Source organism: Enhydra lutris, unplaced genomic scaffold (assembly GCF_002288905.1).
Source record: "Enhydra lutris kenyoni isolate GAN:26980312 unplaced genomic scaffold, ASM228890v2 scaffoldscaffold31, whole genome shotgun sequence".
Classification (NCBI taxonomy): Eukaryota; Metazoa; Chordata; class Mammalia; order Carnivora; family Mustelidae; genus Enhydra; species Enhydra lutris.
In genome coordinates this window covers 2,515,702-2,541,941 of record NW_019154115.1, presented here as the reverse complement: position 1 = coordinate 2,541,941, position 26,240 = coordinate 2,515,702, and the positions used below count along the sequence as shown (strand labels likewise).

Genomic DNA, 26,240 nt, shown 5'->3' with positions numbered 1-26,240 from the left:
GCCAGTTTCTCTTTCCCAGAACCACCTCTAGGGGGCAGCTCATAACAGTTCTTTAACAGTTAGGTTTTCTCCAGAAAAGGTTCAAACTGGCTGAACGCAAAGGGAAAGAGAAGGGGATTTAATTTCATGTCTCCCCTACCAGTGTGAGTGCTGTTCTTATATTTAAGCTCAGGGAATAGTCAACCCTGATTAACTATCAAAAATCATATGAGGATCTAGGGGTGCTTGGATGGCTGAGTCAGTTAAAGCATCTGCCTTTGGCTCAGGTCATGATCCTGGGATCATGGAATCCAGCCCAGTGTTGGGCTCCCTGCTCAGCAGGGAGTCTGCTTCTCCCTCTGCCCCTCCCTCAGCTTGCCCCCCCCCCTCAAATAAATAAATAAAATCTTTAAACAAAAAAATCATGAGGATCTTATTTTTGAAATTTTTTAAATAATTAGAGATAGTCTTTTTTATTTTTAAATATTGAAAACATTATTTTAAATATTTTAAAATATTATTTATCTTACAGAGAGAGCACACAAGCAGGGGGAGCACAGGCAGAGGGAGAGGGAGAAGCAGGCTCCCTGCTGAGCAAGGAGCCCCACAGGGGCCTCTATCCCAGCCCCTGGGATGGTGACCTGAGTCAAGGCAGACACTTATCCCCCTCATGAGGGTCTTATTAAAATACCTATTTTCAGGTCCTTCTTAGGTGATTCTGATCCTGTTGGTTTTGGAGTTCAGACCAGGCAATCTGCAGTTTTAACAAGTCCCCTAGGCTGATTCTGCTGATGAACCATGGTTGGGAAGCAAGCTATTATATCCTTTATCCCACAGTAATCTAGGCCATTCTGCAGATGAGAAAGCTGAGGCTCAGAGAATTAACTTGCCCCAAATCACGGCCTGACTTTCTCCAAAGCCTATAGGTTCTATATGACGCCAGGCATTATATTTGGTAGTATAGGCCTGCAGAGTAGAGAGCCTGTGTCTCTACTGGGGGACTGGAAATTCTGGCAGGACTGAAATTCTGATAACAAGGACCTTGGTAAACACCCTACAGTCCTCTTCCCTACTTCCACTGAATGTGGTGAGAATGCATATTGTATTTGATTCCTAAGGCTGTTTATAAACAAAATACCACAGGCTGGGTGACTTAAAGCAACAGAAATTTATTTTTTCACAGGTGTGGAAGTTCAAAATCCAAAAGCAAGATATCGGCAGGACCATGCATTTTTCCTAGCTTCTGCTGTTTGCTGGCAATCCTTGGCATTCCTTGGTTTGCAGCTGTTTAAGTCCAATCTGTCTCCATCCTCTCGTGTTGTTCATCTCTCTGTGTGTTTGTCTCTTCTCCTCTTTTTATAAGGACACAGTCATACTAGGTTAAGGACCCACCCTACTTCAGTATGATCTCTTCTTACATCTGCAAAGACCCTGTTTCAAAATAAGGTCACATTCACAGGTACACACGTCAACCCACCATATCTATGATAATATCTATGATAATCAGCAGGTGTCACACAAAACCAGAATCCTCATGCCAGGCATACAAATCCAATCACTATGGTGATGATTCATTTCTAAAAGCAGGTAGAACCTAAGGGTCCAGATGGGAAGAGAAGCTTGGTGGGCACAGGGGAAGATCTGGCCACCGTCCTTGGCAGGTAAGGACTTTGATGTGGCATTAGAATAGTTCATAAATCTGGCTCAACCAGACTTTATTCATTAAGTCAATAGCTCTGTGGGCTTCCTGTGTGCCAAGAATTGGGTGGGGAAGTAAGGCAGGCAGGATCCATTCAAACATGGCTTCTGGTTTTTGGGGTTACTGATAACCAGAGGAACACTCTAATGAGGGCACAATTACAAACTAAGATTTGTGCTCTAAGAAAAACCTGATGTCACCAAGGAGACGCTCCTATGGCTGTATTTTCTCCTTTCTTTCCTTCCTTCTTCACTTCTCCTCCCTCTCTCTCGTCCTTCCTTTCTTCCTCCCTCCCTCCCTTTTATCATTATCCTTCTCTTGTGAGACCTGGAGGTGTTGCAACATCTTAGTGGAATAGAGGGGACTAGAGCACCCCTAGCAGTGTGGGCACAGTAACAGCCCCAAAGTACAGGACTAATGGGGTAGAGGCTGGGAGATGGAGGGATGGGGAGGTTCCTGTTGAGGGATAAGGGTGGGAGAAGGTCTTACCCAGGGTTTCCCCGTACTGCACAGTGAACGTGCCCTGGCAGACTCATGGCCAATGGACAACAGCTCCTAAAGCTTCTACCAATTTGAAACTGTGGATCTCCTCCCCTCCAAAGGCTTTATTGTTTCAACCTTACATAGTGTGTCCCCTGGGATGCCAAGAAAGCAGGCCAGGCCCTGGCCAGGGTAGGGTTAATGCCACAAGAAGCCCCGCTCTGATCTGGCAATAATGGCTGTGAAATCCTACTTAGCCTGGGTAGCTCTCAAATCTGTCTCCATCTCCTTCCCTAGTACCACGGTCCCATGGATGAAGGATAGTTGGAAGGCAGGCAGGCACAAAGGCCCCCGGCCCTAAGAGGGAACTCCTTGAAAGGATTACACCACCCTGGAAGGAGCCCTCCACCCTTTCCCATGTTTGGATGACAGGCGCAGGGTGGGTTAATCAGATGAAAACAGCCTGCGAACAAGCCCATAAAACCCCCTAGACTTAGAAACCCCGTTGGCAACCCTCTTGGGTCCCCTTCCTCCTTGGCAGCTTTGTGCGGTCTTTCTTTTTTTTCTTTTTATTTTATATTCATCTTTTTTTTTTTAAGATTTTATTTATTTATTTGACAGACAGAGATCACAAGTAGGCAGAGAGGCAGGCAGAGAGAGAGGCGGGGAAGCAGGCTCCCCGCTGAGCAGAACGCCGGACCAACCGAGGACGCAGGGCTCCATCCCAGGACCCTGGGATCATGACCTGAACCGAACGAAGACAGAGGCCCAACCCACTGAGCCACCCAGGCGCCCCAATGTGCTGTCTTTCAATAAACCTGCTCTACTGCCCACTACTCTGCCTGATCTACCTCTCCATTCTTGGAAGTGGCATGGCCAAGAACCACAGGCCCCAAAGGAGAAGAAATCCTGTAACACCATCTCTTACCTCCTTGTGTCCTTGGGGATCCAGTCAGGCTCCTTCCAATCCACCGCCCACCTACACAAGTGTCAGAGGGATACTTCTCAAATGCCAATCAAACTGGGGCACTCCATGGCTCCCACCAGCCTCCCACTTACTTCAGGGAGGCTCTCAGTGACCTGGCTCCGACTTGGTACTCCAACCCCACCTGCCTCTTGCCAGGTATCCTTCAGACACTGTGGCTGCCGCAACACCAGACACAGTATCCCTTCTCTATGCTCTGCTTGGGACTGCCTGTCCAGTCCTGTTCTGCTGGCTACCTCCTTCTGATACTCAGGGAACCACCTCCATCAGCATCCCTGCTTCCCAGCCCCACCGTGTGCCTAGACTAGGATCTGGCACAACAACAATGAAGTCCCTTAAGGACCTGCTGAAGATCCACCTCCCATCTAACCCGCGCTCCAGTCTTGGATTATATATACACGTATATGCTCCCAAATTGATGGCGTGACCTGACAATTTCGTGGATGTGAGTCTTCACTGCCACCCCTAGCCTGCAAGTGCCCCCAGGCAGGGCCCAGAAAGCTCCTGGATAGAGGTCACTATTGGAAAGATGGGGTCTCACAGAGCAGCTTCCCCTCCCTCCTGCTCTGCCCTGCAGTCAGGGAGCCATCCCTGAGGTGCTTCTGTAGCCAACTACCCCACCCCCCACCCTCACTGCCTTATTCCAGCACTTCTCAGGTTCCCACCTCAGTCCTGGGGGTGGGGGTGTGTAGGGATATGGGTCCTTCCTTTGGAGCCTACTCCTGGATCAGCAGGGCCGGAGGATCTGTAAGGCAGGGATAGGGTGCCCATGGGTGTTGGCACCATGAGCACCTATCAAAAGCCTGGGAACGGAACCCGCCGTGGTGGAGTGGGGGGTGCAGAAAGGAAAGTGTTTCATAACCTGCCTTCTGGCATGGGAGGCAGGAGCTCAGCCCACCATCAGGGCAGGTTAATGCTCTGAAGGTAGGGAAGCAAGGCCCTCTCCTCCCCATACTGCAGGATGAATTTCTAGGCAGGAAAGGGACTTAATCTGATCCCCACCGTCAAGAGAAGAAAGCCTCTGCAGCCTTCCCTCCCTGACAAGCCTCTGCTTGCATGGTCCTGTGACCGGGCACTCAGGATTTCAGATTCTGGTTTTGGAAAGGTGGCCCTTTTCTAGCACCAAGACCAGTCTTCTATAAGCATCTATCATGCAGGACCTCTTCCAAGAGTTTTATCATTTTTTTCAGATGCACACGCCCAGGACCAGCCCAGGGAACCTTAGCTGTCAGGATAGTGCATTTTTTCCAACCTTCTTGGACCACCAATGAGAGTCGAACAAGCGCACATAAACCCCCTTGCCCTTCGCAGGGATTCAAGAACAAGAAATTAGGGAAAGCAAACCATGCTGGAGTCTGGATGACAGGGCTCACTAATCCAAAGCTCAAGGGGAGAACTCCCTAAAGAGCCCCTCTTGTCAGCGGCCGAAACTCACCTCTTGTCGCTGGATTTATTTCAGAGTTCTGCCAGCAAAGTGACTTACATCCTCCCCCATCTCCTTTCCAGAGGTGCCGTTGAGTTGCATGTGGTAGGGTGTGTTTCTGACATCCTGGGATTAGATGCCACCCCCCACCCTTACCAACTAGAGTCCTTCCAGCACACAACACTCCTCCCCCACCCCCAGCCCCGGCTGACTTCGGCTTGGATGGAGAGGCTTCTGAGGCTGTTATCTCTTAACAGACAGCTGTGCAGGGCTGGAGGCAGCAGCTTATCAGGGAGCCTGCAGTGATTCACAGCCCAAGTTCCAGCTTCTCTGCTGAATAGTAATTTCCAGCAGTGGATTTGTGCTCTGTCTCTCTCCTCCCCCTCTCCCAAGGGTGTGTTGTCCTTTCTGAGAGAGAGAGCAGTGAAGGGGAGATCCTACGGATGGTGATGAGAGGTTTTGTGCCAGCTTTCTGGATATGGCTGTCAATTGGCAGGAGGCTGCAGGTTTAGGGAGCCCAGTGGGGTGTGCCTCCCTTGGCAGTGACACCCCCCCCCCCGCCAGGAGAGTTCACTGGTGCTTGCCTTTCTTTCTTCCTTCCCAGAAAGGCAATGTGCTCCTCCTTTTCCCTCAGTGGTAATGCACCAGGGGACAAAGGCCCCCCTTCTGGCCCCAAGCCCCTGAGACTAGCGCCAGACAGGGAAGGCTGGGAGAGGGAGAAGCCAGGGAACGGGCAGTGTGCCTCTCGTTCCAGTTTGAAGCTGTCCAGTCTCTGTGTCCAACTGTGAAGACTCCAAAACCCAAAGTCTCCAGGCTGGAGGGGACTGAGACATAGCGGGGCAGGCCAAAGCAGTTTCCATATAGGTTAAGTGCTAAAGAAAAAACCTAGGGCCAGAGCCATTTTTGTGTTTGTTTTATTAGAAGCACGACTTCAGCTCTGAGACTCAGGGGAGAAGGCAAAGAGTTTTGTCCTGGGTCTCTCCTTCTGGGCCAGTGGGAAAGGGGGGGTTTTAAAAGGGCTAGAGCCCATAGAGGTGGCCCTGCACCTCGTCTCAGGATGCTCCTTGATAGCAGGGTAAGGTAGCAGTCTCCCCAGGTGAGGGGCAGAACAGACCCCCATCAATTCAGACTCCCTTGCCTTCAAGCAGTCCTTTTCTCATCCCCTGCCCTCAACCAGTCAATGGTGGAGGTGATTCCAAGAGCTCTCCTTAGGTTACACCCGGGGCGGGGGGGGGGGGGGGTTCATGACTACTGCATGCCTTTAACCCTTGGGGGTCCTGAGCAAGGCTCAGGATTCCCATGGTCCACCATTCCCTCCCTGAAGAAGGTTCCAGGGTGGCTCAGAAAAGCTGAAGGTGGAGTTCTGCGTCTTCAGACAACACAAGTGGTGGAACGAAGCTTCCCTGGGGTCCCTCTCGTTGCCTTGGGGTCCATGCTGACCGTCTGAGGAGCTATGTCCAGAGCACCGAGGCGTGAAAGGTTGGAGATGCGTCTCAAGGTCGAGGCCCTGGGGGTGAGATCCAGCGCGTCTACGTGGACCAGACCCACAAGCTCTCAGGCCGTCTGGTCCTCTTCCGCAGCGCTTGGCTCAGGCTGCAACCGCTTCGAAGAGCCTTCTCCAGCCGCAGGTTCCCCTAGGCTCCTCTTGGACGTTGGTGTAGCTGGCTGGGACGAGGGTCCAGGATGGGAGCTCGGGGGCTGGTAGCCGGGTTGGCACGGATCCAGTGCATCCTTGGAAAGTAGGATGGCGAGGCTGGGCACATTCTTAAGTACACTGAGACTGGCAACCGGCTCGCCAGGCTTCTGACCGGGAGTGGGCCCCGGCGGGAGGCTCTGCCACACCTCGCGCACGCTCCGGTAGCGCAGCCGCGTGACCTGATGTAGGCCCGCCAGGCGGCGCTTGAGGATCTCAGCGCACGTGACGGTCTTGGTGGTGGCCCGACCGCAGCCGCTGAAGACGATGGCGCGCGTGGCTGGCTGCGCCATGCTGGCAGTGGCGAAAGCCAGCAGGTTCCGGATCTTGCTGCCCTCTTTGACCCGCATGTGCACAGCACCAGGCGCCAGGTCCGCGAAGGGGCTGGAGCCCGGGCCGCCCCCCTCAGCCCCACCCCCTACCGGCGCCTCCTCCGAGCGCACCTTACGGAAGTTCTCCATGCGCCGTCGTTGCCCGGACCGCGGGGACGCTGGCTTCGCCATGGGGCCGCCTCAGCCCTGGGGCTGCATGGCCGCCGGTCGCGCCGGCAAGGGCCGGCAGGGGTAAGGGTACGGGAGCGGCGTGGACGCTGGCGGGCGGGCTGGGACGGCGCGATCTTCGTCTCCGACTTCACTCCAGCGGCCGCTGCTCTACGCTGCGCTCTCGGCGCCGGGTGCTCCGCGCCTTTAGCGGAGGCCCAGCCTGGGAGCCTGGGAGCCCCCGCCCCTACCGTCAGGCTCCGCCCCTAACTCGGCTTGGCCCGCCCCCGTCCTAGCCTCTGCTGTCTCCGGGATCCAGTCCCGCCCGAGTCTAGCCACCGGGGCCAGGGTGCCTCGCGCTCCGAGAGGTGTAGTGGCAGCCAGGGGGTGACCTGCCGGGCGATGTTCCCCTACAGTCGCCATCTGCCCTCCCTGAGCCAACCATCATAAATGGGCGACCTAAATAAAAACTGTTTGCGGTACAAAAGCTGCTTCAAGCCGGGTCCCCGAGCCTTGCACGTTGGCCGCCTCTGTCACCTCTCAAGGAGGGTTTTCCGAGAGGCCTGCTGGCGCCTCTTTCCCCCACTCCTCAGGGAACACTCCCACTCCGTCCCTCCCGCGCCGGAGCCGCTCTTGTCGCCTCAAGGACAGCCTGTGCACGGTCAGCAGAGTGCGGAGGCGCTGGCTGCAGCTGCGCCCCGCGCTGCCCTCGGACGACTACGTCGCGGCGTGGTCTTCGCAGGGCGGCGGGAGACTGAGGTCTCAGCTCGCTGCGCCTGACCGGAGGCTCCGGGACCCCCGTACGCCTGGGCTGAGGGGTGAGGCGCTGGGCCAGGCTGTCCCTGAGGCGAAAAGGAAGAGAACAAGGAGAGCCCTTCTCAAGGGGAGTTAAGCTCCCCGCACCCATGGAGCGTCCGCTATGAGAGCTGCATGCTTTAGGGTAAGCCAGGCACAGTTCCCTGGTAATGTGGATCCCCTTCTTCCCAGGTGGAACTCGTCAGCCAGCCTTGGCCCCCTGAGACTCAGTGGGGTCCTTTTTCAAAAAGGAGGCTGGATGAAGGCAGGTGTTGGGAGAAGAGAGGAAGGTGGAGAAGTTGAAGCCTCAGGGGCATTAGGAAGCTACCGGGAACACCACAGGGCTGGGAGAGTAACCCCGACATCCTGCCAGGAGAGGTGGACAGTGAGGGTGAGGCTGGGGGCTGAAGGGATGATGATAGGAGGGAAGTTAGAAGGAGCTGGACCCCCGCCCCCAGAATTGCTCTAGGACTTCGCCCCTCACCCTTCCACGCCCCTGGTGCAAGCGAGGGAGTGGTGCAGACCTGATCCAGGTGGGGTAGCTTAGCACCGCGGTGGCGGAGAGGCGCAGGGAGAGCTGCAGCGGGCGGGAAACCTCAAAAGTGCGAGCGGCCTGACAGTGCCTGTGGGGAGCTGAGTCCCAGCCCCGTAACGGGGCTGCCGGGTGGCCTTCTGCCTTCTCAAGCTGTTGTCGCCTCCTCGGCCTCTTGTTTGTCCTAGCTCTCGGCCTCTGCTGTTCAGAACCCAGGCTGACCCCATTACCGCCCTTTGGGGGAATGGCTGGAGCTGGTGGACTTTGCGCCCCAACGTCCGAGTGACCGACTCCGTCCGGGATATCCTGGTCGCACGCTAGGCTCAGGGGCCCTCGGGGTCCCGCTTGGAGCCTGGACTTCGGCTCAGCCCGGCTCCCGCGGGCCCCACTAGGATCCGCCACAGTCGCGGAGGCACAGCAGCCTTGAGAACACAAAGACTGCAGCGCTTGGCGGCGGGCGCAGGGAACCTCACATTCCGTAAGACCGAGGTAGCTGTGGGACTTAAAGGGCAGCAGTTTCTGCTAGGCCTGGGGAAAAGTCCTGGAACCGGTGGGATCTACGGTAGAAGGGGTTGGTTAGGGAAGAAGCGAGCTCTCCATCCGCAGGGGTATGCAAGCCCAGGCCGAATCTGCAGTTTGGTGGACCGGGCCTGGGAGCTCCCGGTTTGCGTCGGGTTAGCACGCGGCTGTTCTGCGGCCGCCGGGGATGGCCCTCGAAAGCTCCCCCTCCCCCTTCTCCCACCTCCAGCTGTAGAACACACGGATTCACTTCGCTCCCCCGGGAAGCGAGAGCGCGGAAAAGGCCCGCTTTCCCTCCGGGTCCCTTCCCCTTCCCCGCTCCCTCTGCAGCACTTAAAATGTAAATGTACACCGTGATTAGCCGCCGGGTCGCTAATTACCGCTGAAGCCATTCATTACCCTGTCAGCGCGCGTCCTAGCCTGCCGGCTGTGCGCTCCAGCTGGGCGGTGGGGGGTGGGGGGGTGGGAAGGTTCAAGGAGTGGGGGAACTGTGAGTAAGGGTGAGGAGATTGGCCGGGAGGAAGCGGGGGCGGAAGAGGGGCCGTGGGGATGAAAAAATGGGTGGGCGGTGATGTACCGGGGCGAGGCAGGAAGAGGGGAGAAATGCGCTGGCGGCTAGGATTGGGGACAGAGAAGTGGAGAGGATACGCGCGGGGGAGGGCTGGGGAGGGGAGAGGAGGGGCGAGGTTAGAGAGCAAACAGGGCCTGGGAGCCGGACGAAGGGAGAATACGCGGGGAGGCGGCCAGGAACCCCGGAGAAGGGGCGAACACGGTTGGGAGGGGAGTAGAGGGCTCAACTCGGAAGGTGGGCAAGTAAATTTGCGTATGGGTGGCGCAGACCCCGCGACGGTTGGAAACATGGAAAGACAGTCAAGGCTGTTAAAGAGCTGGGTAGGGCCGGGAGTATTTTTTTTTTTTTAAGGGGGGGGGGGTGGGGGGGGGGGGGGGGATCTATTTCCATATGTGTGCGTTTGTAGATGTAAATGTATTTTTAAAATATCTTTAAGAAAAGAGCACACTGCATCTGTTACCTCGGAGGCAGCATTCAGTTTTTGTGAGCCTCTTGAAGAAAAGAGCTACTGAATACAGAATTTAGCACAGAACCCTGGAACAGCCTGTGTACGGGAGGTACTGACCTTGGAGCCCGAGCTTCATTACCTCCTTTTTGCCTCTATGTGACCTTGGGCAATTTACTTAATTTCTGTGCCTTGCTTTTCTCAGCTGTGAAACGGGGCTGACATAGGAACCGGTCTCCTAAACGGGCTGTGAGACACATCGCAGTCTTAGAAACTTGGCTGGTAGATTCTCGGGAAATGTTGGCTAGTATTTTTCACATATGATTGGAGATTTAAATAAATTTTAAAAAAATTTTAAAGGGAGGTGAGGGGAAAAGAAAGCTGGTGAAAGGAAAGGAAAATGGGCAAAGCCTTGGCAAGAGCAGTTTTCCTGATATGTTAGGGACTACTTAGTGGCAGCTTGAAATCCTTTCACCCTCAGAGGAGGTGGTAGGGTGGCTAGACTGGAGCCCGGGCTTACCCCCTGCAGCGACAGCTCCCTGCTCTGCAAGAGGACCTTTCCTGCAGCAGTGCACCCTGCCTCTGTGGACAAGTCTCTTCTCACCCCAAAACTGGGAGAAATCCCCAGGCACAGAGCAGGTCTCCTCCTCCTCTGTCTCCAATGGCAGGAAGAGCAAACAGGAGGACATGATCCTGAAGAAGCTGCTCCTAGTCCTAGCCCCTCTGGGCAAGGACTTGGGAGCATGCAAAGGAGTTAGGAATTAGAAATTGAGAAGGGGGCCCAAGGGAGCTCACTACAAAATGCCCAGCATTGGGTCAGGTACTTTTTTTTTTTAAGTTTTTTTTTTTTTTTTTAATTTTTAAAGATTTAATTTTAAAGATTTATTATTATTATTTGACAGATCACAAGTAGGCGGAGCGGCAGGCAGAGAGAGAGGGGAAAGCAGGCTCCCCACTGAGCAGAGAGCCTCATGTGGGGCTTGATCCCAGGATCCTGGGATGATGACCTGAGCTGAAGGCAGAGGCTTTAACCCACTGAGCCACCCAGGCGTTCCTGGGTCAGATACTCTTTTTTTTTTTTTTTTTTTGGGTCAGGTACTCTTAACAGATATATTCCCCAATGCAATTTTCATAATCTTCCTTTTCATCGTTTGGAAACTGTGGCACAGAGAGGTTAAGTAACTTGCCCAGTCATCACAGCTAGTAACTTGCCCAGTCATCACAGCTAGAAAGCAGTGACCACACGTGTTTGAATGCAGGTGCTCTGACTCACTTTACTACCTCACCTGAGTGATTATAAGAGAAAAGGAAACTCAAATGATCTGAGCTGCCTATTAAAGGTATGAGTTGGAGCACCTGGGTGGCTCATTGGGTTGAGCCTCTGCCTTCGGCTCAAGTCATGATCTCAGGGTCCTGGGATCGAGCCCCACATCGGACTCTTTGCTCAGCCGGGAGCCTGCTTCCCCTCTGCCCCTGCCTGCCTCTCTGCCTACTTGTGATCTCTGTCTGTCAAATAAATAAATAAAATCTTAAAAAAAAAATAAAGCTCTGAGTTGACTTTGGGGAGAGCAGATGTTTCTACAATGGGGAAGATATATTGCTTATCTATTGCTGCATAAAAAATTATCCCTAGGGGCACCTGGATGGCTCAGTGGGTTGGGCCTCTGCCTTCAGCTCAGGTCATGATCCCAGGGTTCTGGGATGGAGCCCCACATCAGGCTCTCTGCTCAGGGGGGAGCCTGCTTCCTCCTCTCTCTCTGCCTGCCTCTCTGCCTACTTGTGGTCTCTGTCAAATAAATAAATAAAATCTTTAAAAAAAATAAGAAAAAATTATCCCCAAAACTCAGCAGACTGAAACAAAAACAAAACTCAGCAGATTGGAACAAAAAACAAAAACAAATCTCAGCAGGTTTCTGAGGGCTACAGACCCAAGAGCAGCTTCGAAGGGTGGTTCTAGGTCAGGGTCTTTCCTGAGGGTGTAGGCAAGATGTTGGCTGGATCTGGCAGATCTGCTCCCCTGCTTACTCGCATGTTGGTCTCACATGTTGGTTTGAGGCCTCAGTTCCTTATCACACTGGATCTTTCCATAGATGTGTTCATAACCGTGGACTTCCCCAGAGCAAGTGATGAGAAAGAGAGAGACCAAAAAAACGAAAACAAAAACAAAAAAATGAGCAGGAAGCCACAGTACATTTTGTAGCCCAGGTTCTTCTGAAGAGGAGGTTCTACTTCATGAAGGGAGCAGTGTCAAAAAATCTGTAGACATTTCAAAGCCACAGCAGAAGGGGAGTATTTGGGAGGCAAACTTAGGAGGAGAGACAATCGGGAATCAACATATTGAAGCAAATATGTGGAAAGACTTTGAATCAGGAAAGCCAAATGTATTTCCTGGTGTATGGAAAGCTCTTAATTTTTTTTTAAAGATTATTTATTTATTTGAGAGAGAGTGCATGCTAGGGTGTGAGGTTGGGGGAGAGGGGAGGGGCAGAGAGGGAGAATCCCAAGGCAACTCTGCTCTGAGCACAGGGCCCAAAGCAGGGCTCTATTTCAAGACCCTAAGATCATGACCTGAGCTGAAACCCGGAGTCAGACGCTTAACCCACTGAGCTACCCAGGAGCACCAATAAATGTTTGCTAAACAGTTGCATGAGTGACAACTTTTCTTTTTTAAAGCATTGGTGTTTACTGTTTTTCTTTTTTAAAAGATTTTATTTATTTATATGACAGAGAGAGACACAGTGAGAGAGGGAACACAAGCATCAGGAGAAGGAGAGGGAGAAGCAGGCTTCCCACTGAGCAGGGAGCCCGATGCGTGGCTCTATCCCAGGACCCCAGGATCATGACCTCAGCCGAAGGCAGATGCTTAACCATATGAGCCACCCAGGAGCCCCAAGTGTGACAACTTTTCTAAGATTGTTTTCAAGTCCTTGGTCATTGGGCATAAGCTCACTCACCACTTTACAGGGCTCTCTCTCTCTCTCTTTTTTTTTTTAATATTTTATTTATTTATTTGTTGACACAGAGAGAGAGAGAGAGAGAGATCACAAGTAGGCAGAGAGGCAGGCAGAGAGAGAGAGAGGGGGAAGGCTCCCCGCTGAGCAGAGAGCACGATTCGGGGCTCAATCCCAGGACCCTGAGATCACGACCTGAGTCGAAGGCAGAGGCTTAACTCTCCGAGCCACCCAGGTGCCCCTACAGGGCTTTCTTGAAGGCTGAGTGGGACTATAGCTATCAGAGCTCCTTGTAAATTTAACACTGCTAGGCAATGAAGCCTGGAGGGGGAACTTGGCCTGGGAGAGACCAAGAGCTCAGCCATGGAGAAGTCCCTGTCCAGGCCTGATAACTTCTCACAGACTGAGTCCCCAGACCCTAGGGAAATGCTCTGATTCTAGCTCCTCAGCTCTATCCCCACCCCAGCCCATTCTCCTCACCATGTCTCACCTCCAGTTATTGCTTTTGCCCATGGGCCAGCCAGGACAGGACCCATGAGTCCTAACACCTGCCAAGCCTCTGCCTTCAGGCTGCTTCGTTCTCCTTTGCTGGCTCTGGCCTCAGAGATGGAAAATAGGAGTTTGCGGTATAGACCCAGTGAGCCCAGCAACCTTGCCTGAGATTCGATTGCTTTCCTAGCATCAGGCCAAGTCACCTGAGTCCCAAGAGGAAGTAAAGGAAAGACAAGTGTAGTAAAAAGCTACTCACCTGGGCACAGTTAGAGTTCCCAGGAGTGTGCTGGGCCCCAAAACACTTCCCAAGAGCCTGTTGTGATGCCTGAAATTCCCCATGATTGCTTCCACCTTTGAATCAGCTTTTCCCTGAGAAGATAAGGTTATACTTCTAAATCTAATGGTGGAGATTGACCTAAAACCAAAGAAACAGGATGTTTGAGAACCTTGGTAGGGGAGGGGGGGAGGAAAGTATAGAGCTGATAAGGTGAGGGAATATTTACCAATTACAGCTGAGATTTACTGAGCATTTACTGTGTACCAGGCATTACACTCATCACGTACTAGCTCATCTCATACAAGCACTATTTAGGAGCTGCTACCCATTTCGTAAGTAAGGTAGAGCCAGATCCAAAGTCAGATAGCCTGGCTCCAGCATCTATTAATTTTTTTTTTTTCTTTAAGAGAGAGAGCGTGGAAGCATGGAAGATGCAGAGGGAGAGAAAGAATCTTAAGCAGTTTCCATGGTCAGCACGAGCCTGATGTAGGGCTCCATCTCACAACCCTGAGATCATGACCTGAGCTGAGTCAAGATTTGGATGCTCAACCAAATGAGCCACCAAGGTGCCCCCCAAATGTGTTCTTAATCCTGGAACTAGACCCCCTAGAGGAGGGAGAGGCAGCAGGGTGAAAGCCATCAGCTATGGGTCTCTGTAGTCATCCAGAACAAAGGTCCTGGGACTCCAGGGTAGACGTCTGCTCTGCCAGGGCTTGCCTGGGATGAGGGGCACCAGGGCTGCTCTTCCTTCTCCAGCTCTGACTTGGGGCAGAGCTAGGGTGCTTAGTTTGTGCCTTCCCAGAATTAAAACTATCCTTTAGGGGTGCACTGAGTTTTTTGACAAGTTAGAAAATGCTTGCCCACCCAACACCCAGAAGCAGCTAGTGGAGTGATTAAGAATATGGACCCTGGGGGTGCCTGGGTGGCTCAGTCGTTAAGCATCTGCCTTCAGCTCAGGGCATGATCCCAGGGTCCTGGGTTGAAGCCCCAGATTGGGCTTCCTGCTCAGCCGGAAGCCTGCTTCTCCCTCTCTCACTCCCCCTGCTTGTGTTCTCTCTTGCTGTATCTCTCTGTCAAATAAATAAATAAAATCTTAAAACAAAAATAATATGGACTCTGGAGCCCATGGCCTGAGTATGCATCCTAGCTCTGCCTCTTGCTAACTGTGCCCTTGGAACTTCTCTGTGCCTCAGTTTCCTCTCCTGTTAAATGGAAATGACGATGTAAGTGCTTACCTCCTGGAACTGTCTCAGGTTATCCCCCCAGTACCGCCATGGGATCACCACTCCCACATTTCAGAGACAAGCTTGTCCTTGCCCACTTAGCTACTGAACAGTCAAGCTTGTGGGCAAACAGAGGGTGGGGTGAAAAAAAAAAGGCGAAACAGAATATTAACCTCTAAGAGGCAGCCAGAGCTGTTGGGCCCCAGCTGTTTGTGGACAGGCAGGAATGCAGGCCCAGTGGTTTTATTTTGCTTGTGTGTGATTTAACATTTTTGGCTTCATTTCAGTGGGGAATGGCTGTATCAGCTTTCCTGAATGCTGCGTATATAGAGAGCCCTTCTCCCATCGCATCCTGTCAGAGTCAGGCTTATGGAGAAGTGTGTCATTTTGTTGCTGTAGAGGCACGTAGGGTCTGGAGCACTGGGAAGAAACCAGGAAACAGTTCTGTGTTCCCTGGGTCACCTCTCTTCCTGGCAGTTGCCCCTTCCATGCCTCTCTATGGTGGTGAGAATAGAAACATGACTTTCCACATGACACTCCTGCCACCCTATCCCTCTTCCTGCCGGTCCAGAGAAGAGCCCCCAAATCAAGCTGGATGAATTGGGGCTCCTTCCAGTTCAAGATTGTTACTTGGTCAAATCCTCTTTAAGGCCATGAGGATTCCCTGTTACTACCAGTTAATTAATTATGTCCTTCCTTCTCTCCAGCAAAAGATGAAGTTAATCAAATCTGCCTGCCATCTATTGTTCCAAAATAAGTCACAAGGTGCCCTGTACATACTGTCCCAGAAGATAAATTGTATATATTTCAGCAAGGGAAAGAACGTATGTTGTTTGCAGAATTTCTGGGAGAACTCCCTCTGCCTAGAAATTATGTGTGTTTGCTGATTAATGATCTTCCTGGGGAACCTGCCTTGGAAGAGATAATAGAGTTAAGAGTGGATGTCACCAAGCCTCATCATTCCTGCCTCCAGGAGAAGTCATGGAGACTGGCAGATCTCTGAAGTTGTTGTCTTTTCTTCTTCTCCTCCTCCTCCTTCTTCTTCTTTTTCTCCTCCTCCTCCTCCTCCTCCTCCTCCTCCTCCTCCTTCTTCTTCTTTTTAAATTTTTTAGATTTTATTTGACAGAGCGAAAGAGAGAGAGCACAAGCAGGGGAAGCAGCAGGCAGAGGGAGAAGCCAACTCTCCAATGAGCATGGAGCCAGATGGGGGCCAAGATCGCAGGATCCTGGGATCATGATCTGAGCCGGAGGCAGACACCCAACCAACTGAGCCACCATGGTGCCCCAGTAGTTGTCTTTTGTGTCCATATGTCTTCCCTGTGGGTTGAGGGTGCACACCTTCCAGAATCTGCCCTGAATTCCAGATGTTTTCAAGAAAACAAGCTAAAACACTTCATGGTTATACTTGACAGTTTCATGTTTTAAAATGTTGTCAACCTGCTTCAGGTCCCTACTGCTGGGTAACAAATCACCTTAAAATGTCATGGCTGGGGCATCTGGGTAGCTCAGTTGGTTAAGCATCTGCCTTCGGCTCAGATCATGATCCTAGGGTCCTGGGATGAGCCCCACATCAGGCTTCTGCTCGGCAGGGAGCCTGGTTCTCCCTCTCCCGCTCCCCCTGCGTGTGTTCCCTCCCTGTCTCCCTCTCTGTCAAATAAATAGAATCTTAAAAAAAAAAAAAAAAGGATGGAGGCTAAACCAACCTTCCTGCTACGGAATTGGGGGTTTTGGAGCTGATCATCAGCAGTTCCAGAGAGAGATGAGGGCTGGGAAGAGGCGAGGACCCAGGGAAGAGTTGAAGTATATGCAGAGCAGCCCAGCATCACAGTGGCCCATGTGCTGCTGGAAGACAAGTCCAGGGCAGTAAGTCTCTGAGTTTGGTGATAACCAAAAATGTTCTAGAGACAGTCATGTATGATATTATTTTATTATTTAAAAGATTTTATTTATTTAGTTGACAGAGATCACAAGTAGGCAGAGCAGCAGGCAGAGAGAGAGGGAGAGAGAGAAAGGGAAGCAGGCTCCCCGCTGAGCAGAGAGCCTGATGCAGGGCTCGATCCCAGGCCCTGAGATCATGACCCGAGCCGAAGGCAGAGGCTTAACCCACTGAGCCACCCAGGCACCATGTATGATATTTTTTGTTGTTGTTAAAGATTTTATTTATGTATTGAGAGGGAGAGAGAGTGCAAATGGGGGGAGAGGCAGAGGGCGAGGGAGAGGAGGATCTCAACAGACTCTACACTGAGCACGAAGCCCAGCGCAGCACTGGATCTCACAGCCTTGAGATCATGACCTGAGCCAAAATCAAGAGTGGACGCTTAACCAACAGAGCCATCCAGGTGCCCTGGGACAGTCATGTATGACATTAACTACTTACTGTTTTAATTGGTCCAGAAATTTATTTTTTTATGGTTATGCTTAACCATGTTTTTATTTTCACAGTAAGTTGCATATAAAAACAAAAGAATAGGGCACCTAGAAGCAGCTCATACTAGCCCATGAGAGCCAAATGTTAAGTTTTTCATTTTGTAGTCTGGTTGTTAAACTACAACCACTATTAAAAGTTGAATTATATCATGGGCGCCTGGGTGGCTCAGTTGGTTAAGTGACTGCCTTCAGCTCAGGTCATGATCCCGGAATCCTGGAATTGAGTCCTGCATCCGGCTCCCTGCTCCATGGGGGGTCTGCTTTTCCCTCTGACCTTCTCCCCTCTTATGCTCTCTCTCACTGTCTCTCTCTCAAATAAATAAATAAAATATTTAAAAAAATGTTTAATTAGGTATGCCTGGGTGGCCCAGTGGGTTAAGCCTCTGCCTTCGGCTCAGGTCATGATCTCAGGGTCCTGGGATGGAGCCCTGTATCGGGCTCTCTGCTCAGCAGGGAGCCTGCTTCTGCCTCTCTCTCTGCCTGCTGCTCTGCCTACTTGTGATCTCTCTCTGTCAAATAAATAAATAAAATCTTTTAAAAAAAGTTTAATTATATCAGCTTATAATTAAGTAGCTGCATTAAAAGAAAAGTAATAAATATTCAACTCATTCAAAAGTTACCACATTCTAGTAACTTTAGGACATTTTACTATTCATGCTCTTGAATTAATTTAGGCTTCTTGTGTCTGTGAGGTGGTAATACTGTGTAACGGTGTGCTGTGGGACATCTTTGCCTGACACAGCATTCAGGGAACATCATACTGGTAGCTTGAAATCAGCCACAGTGGAAGTACTTTCATCACAGAAATTAGCAAACACTACAGATACAGAATTGATTTATTGTTATTTATTTTTTAATTATCTATGCTCATTCATCAGTTGTAACTGTAGGCTATGGAGGCAAGTGTAAAGGAAAAACTGATGAAATGAGAATCAGTTGGCTATAAGGAATTGCTAATAAACTGTATTGTGTATTTTATTATGTATACATTGTGTGTTACACATTCTATCAGTAACTCTTGCAATAAGTATATATATACACATTTTTCCTGTGAAGACCTGGTTGTTTAACATTCACCAAACACACTATTCAACCAAGTTTCCTTGTCCCTGTGACTGGCAGTGGGGCGATGGTGTGCAACACAGATGTGGGCCTGCTCCATCACCCTTGGCCCTGAACTCAATCTGATGGGGAGTCCAATACCTAGTTAACAACACAGCATAGGGTGGCAGGAAAGGAAGGGGCAGAGGCATCTGGTCCATGGACCTGTCCAGAGGATCTGAGACTCATGTGGGCACTTGAAGTATGAGTGGGAATCAGCTCGCCAAAGGAATACCATGAACAATACCCAGCTGTTGATAGGAACAATAGGAACAGAGGATGGGAAGTTGAGGGGCCCAGGGTGTACGGTGACTGCAGTTAGTGGGAGTAGATTTTGCTGGACATGTCTGTTCTAACTTGACAAGTAAGCGGTGGGTGTTGCATGTTTGCAGCTGCTGGCTAGGCTATAAGGGGTGGTGGTGATGAAGACTTGAGCTGCATAGGCCAATAGGCTACGGGGCAGCGCCCAGCTCTTCAGCAGCTGTCAGAACAACCTAGCTAGTGGAATACTAGCACTTGCTGGTATTAGTCACTGCAGGCGTGGCTGCCCCCAAGTGGTTTATTGGAGGCACTGCTGATAGAAAGGAAGCAATGTGGAGTGGTCATGGCCTAGGGCTTGCTACACAGGCAAGACGTGGAGGTTGGGAATCATATTTGTTTCCCAGACTCAGGCTGTTCCAGTGATCCCCATCTTTTTAAGCTAACAATACTGAGTTATAACTTATAAACAATAGAGGACACAGATCTGAAGTTTTCAGTTTAATACGTTTTGATAATTTTATATAACTTGTAACTACTACCCAAAACAAGATCTAGAGTATTTCTATCACCCCAGAAATGTTTTATTCTGTCTCTTTGAACTGAGTCTACCCACCCTCCCGCCACCCCCCCCAAGTCAGCAACCCCTATCCTCGTTTGTATCATGTAAATTTTCCTGTTGTTAAACTTCATATAAGTGAAATCATATAGTATGGAGTGTTTTTTGTTTTGTTTTGTCTGGCCTATTTTGCTTAATATATTTTAGATTCACCCATATTGTTGGATGAAGTCACTGCTCATTCATTTTACTCCTTGAGTCATATTACATTGTATGAATATATAATAATGTGTTTATCCTTTCTATTATTGATGGCTATTTCCAGTTTTTAGCTACTACAAATAAATAAATTTGCTCTTTGGTGAACCTATGTTTTTATTTCTCTTGGGTTTAGACCTTGCTAGGTCAAACGGTAACTCTATGTTTAACTTTTTGAAGAACTGCCAGGCTGTTTTCCAAAGTGGCTACACTATTTTACAATCCTATCAGCAGAATATGAGGGTTCCAGTTTCTCCTGTCAATACTGAGTATCTGTCTTCTTGACTATAACCATCTAGTGCTTGTGTAATGGTGTTTAATTGTGGATTTGATTTGCATTTCTCTGATGACTAATGATGGTGAGCATGTTTTCATGTGCTTATCAGCCATCTGTATATCTTTTTAGGAGAAATTTTCCTTCCTTCCTTCCTTCTTTCCAGGTAAACTCTAGGCCCAATGTGGGGCTTTAACTCACCACCCCAAGATCAAGAGTCGTATGCTTTACCGACTGAGCCAACCAGACATCCCTTCTTTGGAGAAATTTCTATTCAGATCCTTTGCCTATTTTCATTAATTAATTAATTAATTAATTAAAAAAAGATTTTATTTATTTATTTGTCAGAGAGAGAGAGCAGAAGCAGGGAGAGCTGCAGGCAGAGCAGGCAGAGGGAGAAGCAGGTTCCCTGCTGAGCAGGGAGCCTGATGTGGACTGGATCCCAGGACCTCAGGATCATGACCAGAGCCGGAGGCAGATGCTTAACCAACTGAGCCACCCAGGTGTTCCTCCTTCGCCCATTTAAAAAGGGGTTTATTTTTCATTGTATTATTGAGTTTTGTGAATTCTTCATATATTTTACCTGCAAGTCTTCTATCAGATATGTGGTTTGTCAATACTTTCTCCCATTCTGTGGGTTTCCTTGATGGTTTCCAGTCTGGTTGGGGAGAGAAGACATACACAGGGACTGGGTAGTAGGGAGAAGGTGTGGAGGGGAGAGGAACTGTATGGGGAGGCCTAGGATGAACTGTCTGAGTTGCAGGGTTGACCACCTGACTAGTTAGTGGACTGAATGAGCTGCTCTGACATTGCTGTGGTTCTGCAGGTAAGAAGGTGGGTCATTGTATACACAGTGCCATGGGATCAGACATATATGCTAAGTGTAGGGACCTGACATCTCACAAGACCAGGAGCATGGAGTGGGATGGGGGTGGGCAGGAGGGTCTTTCTTAAGAAAGGAGATTCCATATTGCAATCTTCCACAAGACTACTGGTTTACCTTGGAGGCAGCATGATGTGACTTGAGAGTCTGATGGACTTGGGTTTAGATCTTGGTTGTAGTAGATGCTACTACATTGTGTTCTCTCCCTTCTTCCTTAACCATTTCTGATGACTTCTTACTGCAAGCCAAGGATTTTCTGCCCAAGGACTTTCTGCTCAGAAGGCACACTGGAAAGTCTGAAAATGCCAGGAGCAGCTCTCAACCCTTAGTTTCCTCACTTGTTTGGTGGGACAGCTGTGTTGCATTCTGCACTGTGTCCCAGAGGTCCCCCATAAAGATGCCCGCCAACCACCCCCAATGCAAACATTACCCACGGTGGTAACCTGCTCATTATTGCACCCTGAATTGGTTTCCATTCATTTCTTTGTTTCTGCTTCCTCCACAACTCTACCAGTGTTTCCTGGGTATCATCTCTCAAAAGGGTTATTTGTACTCACATCCTTATCCCATTGTCTGTTTCTGGGGTTTCCCAGAAACCCCTAAAAATACTAAAAAATACTAGTTCTTCCATTTCTTAGAAATCAATTTTATTTCCTTGGGCAGATCACTTCACCTCTTTAAGCCTCACTTTGCTCAGACACAAATTGGGGATAAGCACAACTTATCGGAATAGTCATGAGGCTTAGCATCTCACTCAGACATATTAAGCGTTTAGCAAATCCTCTTTTATTTTCAGTTTTAGACAAATTTTCAGGTTTAGACAAATCCTCTATTATTTTCAGTTGCTTACTGGCCTATAACATAGATACTATCCCAGACACCCTTTGGTGGACATGCCTCATTCAACCATAGCGAGGCAAGAGAAGACAAGTGGCCTGGAGCTGGCCCTATGAGTGACTGGATTCTTGCTCCCAGTTACTTACTCCCTCCCTGCAATTGACATCCCCACTGTTTGTTATGCCTTGCATCGTCTAGAGAGAGCATGTCTTCTGTCTCTCATGCATTAGCCATATGACATGCTTTGGTGAGTGGCATGTGACATTTGCCACATGTGAGAAGAAGCTTTAAATGATTTGCATGATTTGGCTCAGGCTTTTTCATTCCTGCCCTCAACCATGAGAAAGACATGTTCCCCACATGTTCCCAGCACACAGTATAAACAAACAGTTATTAACTGTGTAACAGTCCTTGTGTTACATGTGTCTACATGTGTTAATGCATTTCATTGTCACAGAAAACCTAGATACAGGTCCTGTTCTCACCACCCTTGTTTTATATATGTGGAAAACTAAGGTTCAGTAAGAACGAATACCTTGATCAAACCACCAAGCTGGGGAAAGGCAGGCAGTCTGCTTTCTAGGTCCATATTCTTAACCACTTCATTGTGCTCCTTCTCATTGTAGGTGATCAGCATGTTTGTTGACTAAAAGTTTGTTTAAATGATTGTCATCACTGACAACATTGTTCCTTTGCATTTACCCACGCTCTGAAGATGTAATCCACTGGGACAAAGATGGGCTTATGACTCTGGACCTGGATATTTTCCTGTCTTATTTTTTGGACAACTAAGAGGTCCTTCTGATTCTCCTGACTGGGAAAAAATCCTCTGACATTTCTCCAGTAGGACCCACATGAACCACAAGATATCTCCTGTGAATACTGTGTGGAGCCCAGACAGATAACCTATAAACTTCAATGTGGACCTCAGGCCCCTCTCCTAAAGGCTTATGTAAACCCCTATATCTTTCCCTAGGCTCACATGGACTCCCTACATCTCTCCTGTTAGGAGTCATTTTTTTAAAAGATTTTATTTATTTATTTGACACAGAGAGAGAGATCACAAGTAGGCAGAGAGGCAGGCAGAGAGAGAGGGGGAAGCAGGTTCCCTGCTGAGCAGAGAGCTGATGCAGGGCTCAATTGCAGGACCCTGAGATCATGACCTGAGCCGAAGGCAGAGGCTTAACCCACTGAGCCACCCAGGCACCCCAGGAGCCATGTTTGACAACGTCCTCAAGTTCCCATTCCTTATCTTATTGAGTCCTCCCCATAGCTCTGTAAATCAGCTAAAGCTTGCATTATAGCAGGGACAGAGAACAGTGACTATGTGAATGAACCAGGGACAGGACTAACAGCAGAACTCAGTGTCCTGCCCTGTAGCACATGATTGGCCTGGTAGCCAGACTGTACTTCCTACTCAACCCTCCATAGCCCCTTAAACTCCCTCCCTTCTCTTCCCTCTCCCTGGCTATTTCTTGTCTGCCTTTCTTCCCTCCCACCCTCTTTCCATCCCAGCTGTGGGAGTGTGGTCCCACTCCCAGCAGGCTAGAGCCAGACAATGGGCCCTTATTCTGGGCAAAGAATCCCCTCAGTGTCTCCCACCCACGGAGGCCCCCTTCCAGGCGCAGGATGGTGTGAGTGGAGGGCACTGTGAAGGGCAGGAGCCATTGGCTGGGAGGACAGAGGGTGGCCTTGGTTGTCGAGATCCCATAGGAGGTTTGCAACATAAACACTGTTCTCAATAAAAGCTTCTTTCACTCCCAGCCCCATCTCTCCAAGTGGGTCTCTTAACTGTCATTAGTTCTGGGTTTTTAAATATTTACCCTGGTCTCTACTCTCTTTACATGTTCATCTCTGCCAATCACAGTCTCTTTCATTCTTTTTTCTGTGTCTCTTTAAACTTCTGTCTTTCTATTCCTTTGGTGTAGCTTGCCTGTCCCTATTTCTGGTCTCTTTCTCACTTCATCATGTTTTCTCTGTCTCTCCTATCTTCCCATGTCTTTTTTTTTTTTTCTTTCCAAATCGTGATCTCACCACGTCTCTCCATGTTTCTCTGTCTCTCCATGTTTCTATGTCTCTGTGTTCGTTGTTCGTGGCTTTCCTCTCATCTTTCTATGTCCATCTTTCCATGGATCTATGTGTCCATTCTTCTACATCCTATCTCTGTTTCATCTGTGATTTTCCGTCCTGCATCCTCTATCTGTCACTTCGGGCCTGTGGGTCTTAAGGACCTTTATCAGGTACTCTGCTCACAAAGCTCTTTTCTCTCCTCCTTTCTGGTGTGGTCCCAGCAGCCCCTAGGATCGGCATAGAAGTTATTCTCCCCAGTTTACAGATTTGGAAGCTGAGGCTCTGGCTACTGGTACCTGGCTTCCATCTCTGGGTCTCTTTCTCCACGTTCTAGTTCTCTGTGTACTCTTGGCCTGTCCGTGCCCACCGACCACCTGATCCGGGCGTGCCCGGGAACTTAGCACCTCGGACAGTTCCTGCAAGGTGAGGGGGTGGCCAGGCCTTGCTTCTCGCGAGAGTAGGAGGAGCGGCCCTAGAGGTGGCGCGGGAGTCTCGCGAGAGCGGCTGCTGCTGCGGGCGCGGGTGGCGCGGGCGCGTGAGGAGCCGGCCCGAGGAGCGCGCGCGCGCTCCCCGTCCCCAGCCCCGGAGCGGCTAGCGGCAGGCTCCGCGCTGCAACGCTGGGTGAAGCGCAGCGCAGCGCAGCGCGGCGGCCTCTCCGCAACCGAGCGGCAGCGGCGGGTGAGTCCCGGGCCTGAAGGCCGGGAGAGGGGCTTTCCAGGGAAGCTGGGCGCAGGGCGAGATGTGGTCACTTACTCTCCAGCTTTGTGCCCCCTACGCTTCACCTTTGCATGCAGGGGCAGGCCAAGCTGCTGGAGAGGTGGGGAGTCGAGGTGACCTTCCCAGTTTGGGGCAGGAGAAGATCGTCGCAGGTGCCCCCAGGCCCCCAACCCCCACCGTCCCCATTCCCGGCTCCCACAGAGGGAACCCAGGTCTCGGGTGACGTCAGACCCCTGGATTCTGGAGCCTGGGCCTTGGGCCCTCCTTCGCCCCAGCCCCACCTGGTGTTCCCTGGAAACCAGCCTCCTCCTCTTCCTGGGGATGGCTCACGCGACTGGTGGCGGGGTGACTGTGGCCTCCTTTGGGTCCTTCCTCACAAGAGGTGACTGCAGGTGGACCCAGGCTCTGTCCCCCGTCGCTTCCTTTGGTTTGCCAACCTTTAGTCGGCGGGGGATGGGCGCAGTGGCTTGACGGAGCCTAGGCTCCACTAGGGTTTTGGGGTGGTGAGTTGGGAGTGCCGGATGTAGCTCATTCCAAAATTGGCAGGAGTTGGCTATGAGGATGGAGGTGAGGTGTTTGGGAATCCATTCCTGTCCCCGCCTCGTGTAGCTCCTGGCCTGGGGGTTGGGGAAATCAAGTAGAGACTCCTACTGAGAATTCATCATCTTTGGCGGTTCAAACCGGTAATGCCCCAGCTGCGGGATGGGGAGATCAGCTAGGGCCTGGCAGGCTTTCCTACAGAGACAAGGAGAAACCGAGGCAAGAGCCAGTGAATAGACTTGCTGGGGGAGGGGAGATTTGGATGGGGTAGAGTCAAGAGAGGGCATTCCCGGCAAGTGGTATGGGCAAAGAGGGGGGAATTAAACACAGCTGTTGGGGATGCCCTCCTGTGACCCCAGCCATGTGACTGTGCCCATGGGGTAGGGGAAATCTAGAGAATTTTGCAGCCTGTGCTTTTCCTGTTCTACTTGTACAGGCACAGGGACTGATGGGAAATCTTGCTTGGGGCTACACAAATCTTGCTAGCTTAGATCTGACCTGGGCTTACTTGATGAGCCTGAAGGCAAAGTCCCTAGAGCTGAGAGAGGATGTCTCTGGTGAATGGGTCACAGAAAGAGTGTCTTAGGTGTAGCAAACCCTGTGGAGAGTTAGTGGGGTCCTGTGAGGAAAGCTCTGGATAGGGGCCTTGGGGTCTGGGGCTGTTTCTTTAACTCTTTCCCTGGCTGACTAGCTGCCTCTGAACAAGTTGATTCCCCTCTTGGGCCACTCTTTGCCAGCACCTTCCTCTGGGGACAAAATAATAGGACTAAGTACTGTCCTCCCTTGAGGAAGCTGCTTGATCTAGTTTATAGAGTGTCTCTCCCAGTTCTCCATTTTCCTTTTCTCTCTCCTTCCTCTGCCTCCCTCCCAGTCCCTGCCCCTTCCCCACAGCATTTCCTCTCGGCCTGCCCTTCCTTCCCTGTGGATAGCCTGGAATCTCTGAAGGCTGCCCTTCCTTCCCTGCCAATAGCCTGGAATCTCTGAAGGCTGCCCGGAGGAAGTAGCATACACACAGGGTTGACAGAAGTTGTGGGCTTAGCCTGACTGGAAAGGGCAGCAGGTGTTCCACTCCCACCCCTTTGGGAGGGTTTTCAAGTCTAAGGAAGAACAGGGGTTGACTGTGCTCTGTCCCCTGCCCTGTGCTGGGTGCCTCCTGGAAGTCTCATCCATCAGGGAGTGAGGAGAAGATTGGATGAGAATGAGTGCGCACTTGCTGCCCAACAACTGGTTCAGAATTTAAGCAGTGGGATTGGTAGGGTTATCTGGAAAGGCTTCCCAGAAGAGGTGGGATGTGAGAAAATAGTCGGACTTAGAGTTAACAGGGTCTAGAGGCACTGGAAATCGAGGGGGTGGCTAGACATGATCTCCTGCATGAAACTGGGTTGTGGGGGAAGCAGATCATCCTGTGATAGAGAAGCAAAGGTAGTGGTTTGGGATGTTTGTAGCTGATTGACACAAGGCCTTGAATGCCAGGCTCAGGATCAGCAGTGGTCATGAAGAGTCATCATAGGACAGTGATAGCAATGCCAGGAGAGTGCTGTTTTCTGAGGATAATTCATAGTTCTGGGACTTCAGGGCTGGGGATGTGCAGCTTGGGTTGGGATAAGGGGACCAGAGGTAGAGCAAGAGTGGGGAACTTCCCTCTTAGGAGCCTTGCTCTGTGCTCTGGCTTCTCCTGCACTGAGTCATCCAGACTTTGCTACACTGACTTTAGAGCCATGGGCACATGGAAACAGCATGGGAGCAAGATGGGGGTCAGGCTGGAGCAGGATT

General features: G+C 50.6%; 2 protein-coding genes across 2 annotated transcripts in view; one reads left to right on the top strand and one right to left on the bottom strand.

The window, feature by feature from the left end:
• Positions 1-5,857: 5,857 nt before the first annotated feature.
• On the bottom strand, positions 5,858-6,882 carry LOC111153336 (ribonuclease P and MRP subunit p25). Its single transcript, XM_022512312.1, has one exon. It carries the CDS (start codon positions 6,760-6,762, stop codon positions 6,121-6,123), a length of 642 nt encoding a protein of 213 aa, XP_022368020.1. The 5' UTR covers positions 6,763-6,882; the 3' UTR covers positions 5,858-6,120.
• Positions 6,883-8,482: 1,600 nt separating this feature from the next.
• Positions 8,483-26,240, top strand: part of LOC111153222 (secretory carrier membrane protein 5) — a 36,389-nt gene continuing 18,631 nt past the window's right edge. The window contains exon 1 of the mRNA XM_022512112.1: positions 8,483-8,554. The gene's annotated coding sequence lies outside the window, so the exon portion shown is untranslated. The remainder of the gene's footprint in view (positions 8,555-26,240) is intronic.

Bases quoted from the DNA above. Each gene is read 5' to 3' on its own strand.
- LOC111153336 (XM_022512312.1), bottom strand. From the start codon at position 6,762: ATGGCGAAGCCAGCGTCCCCGCGGTCCGGGCAACGACGGCGCATGGAG.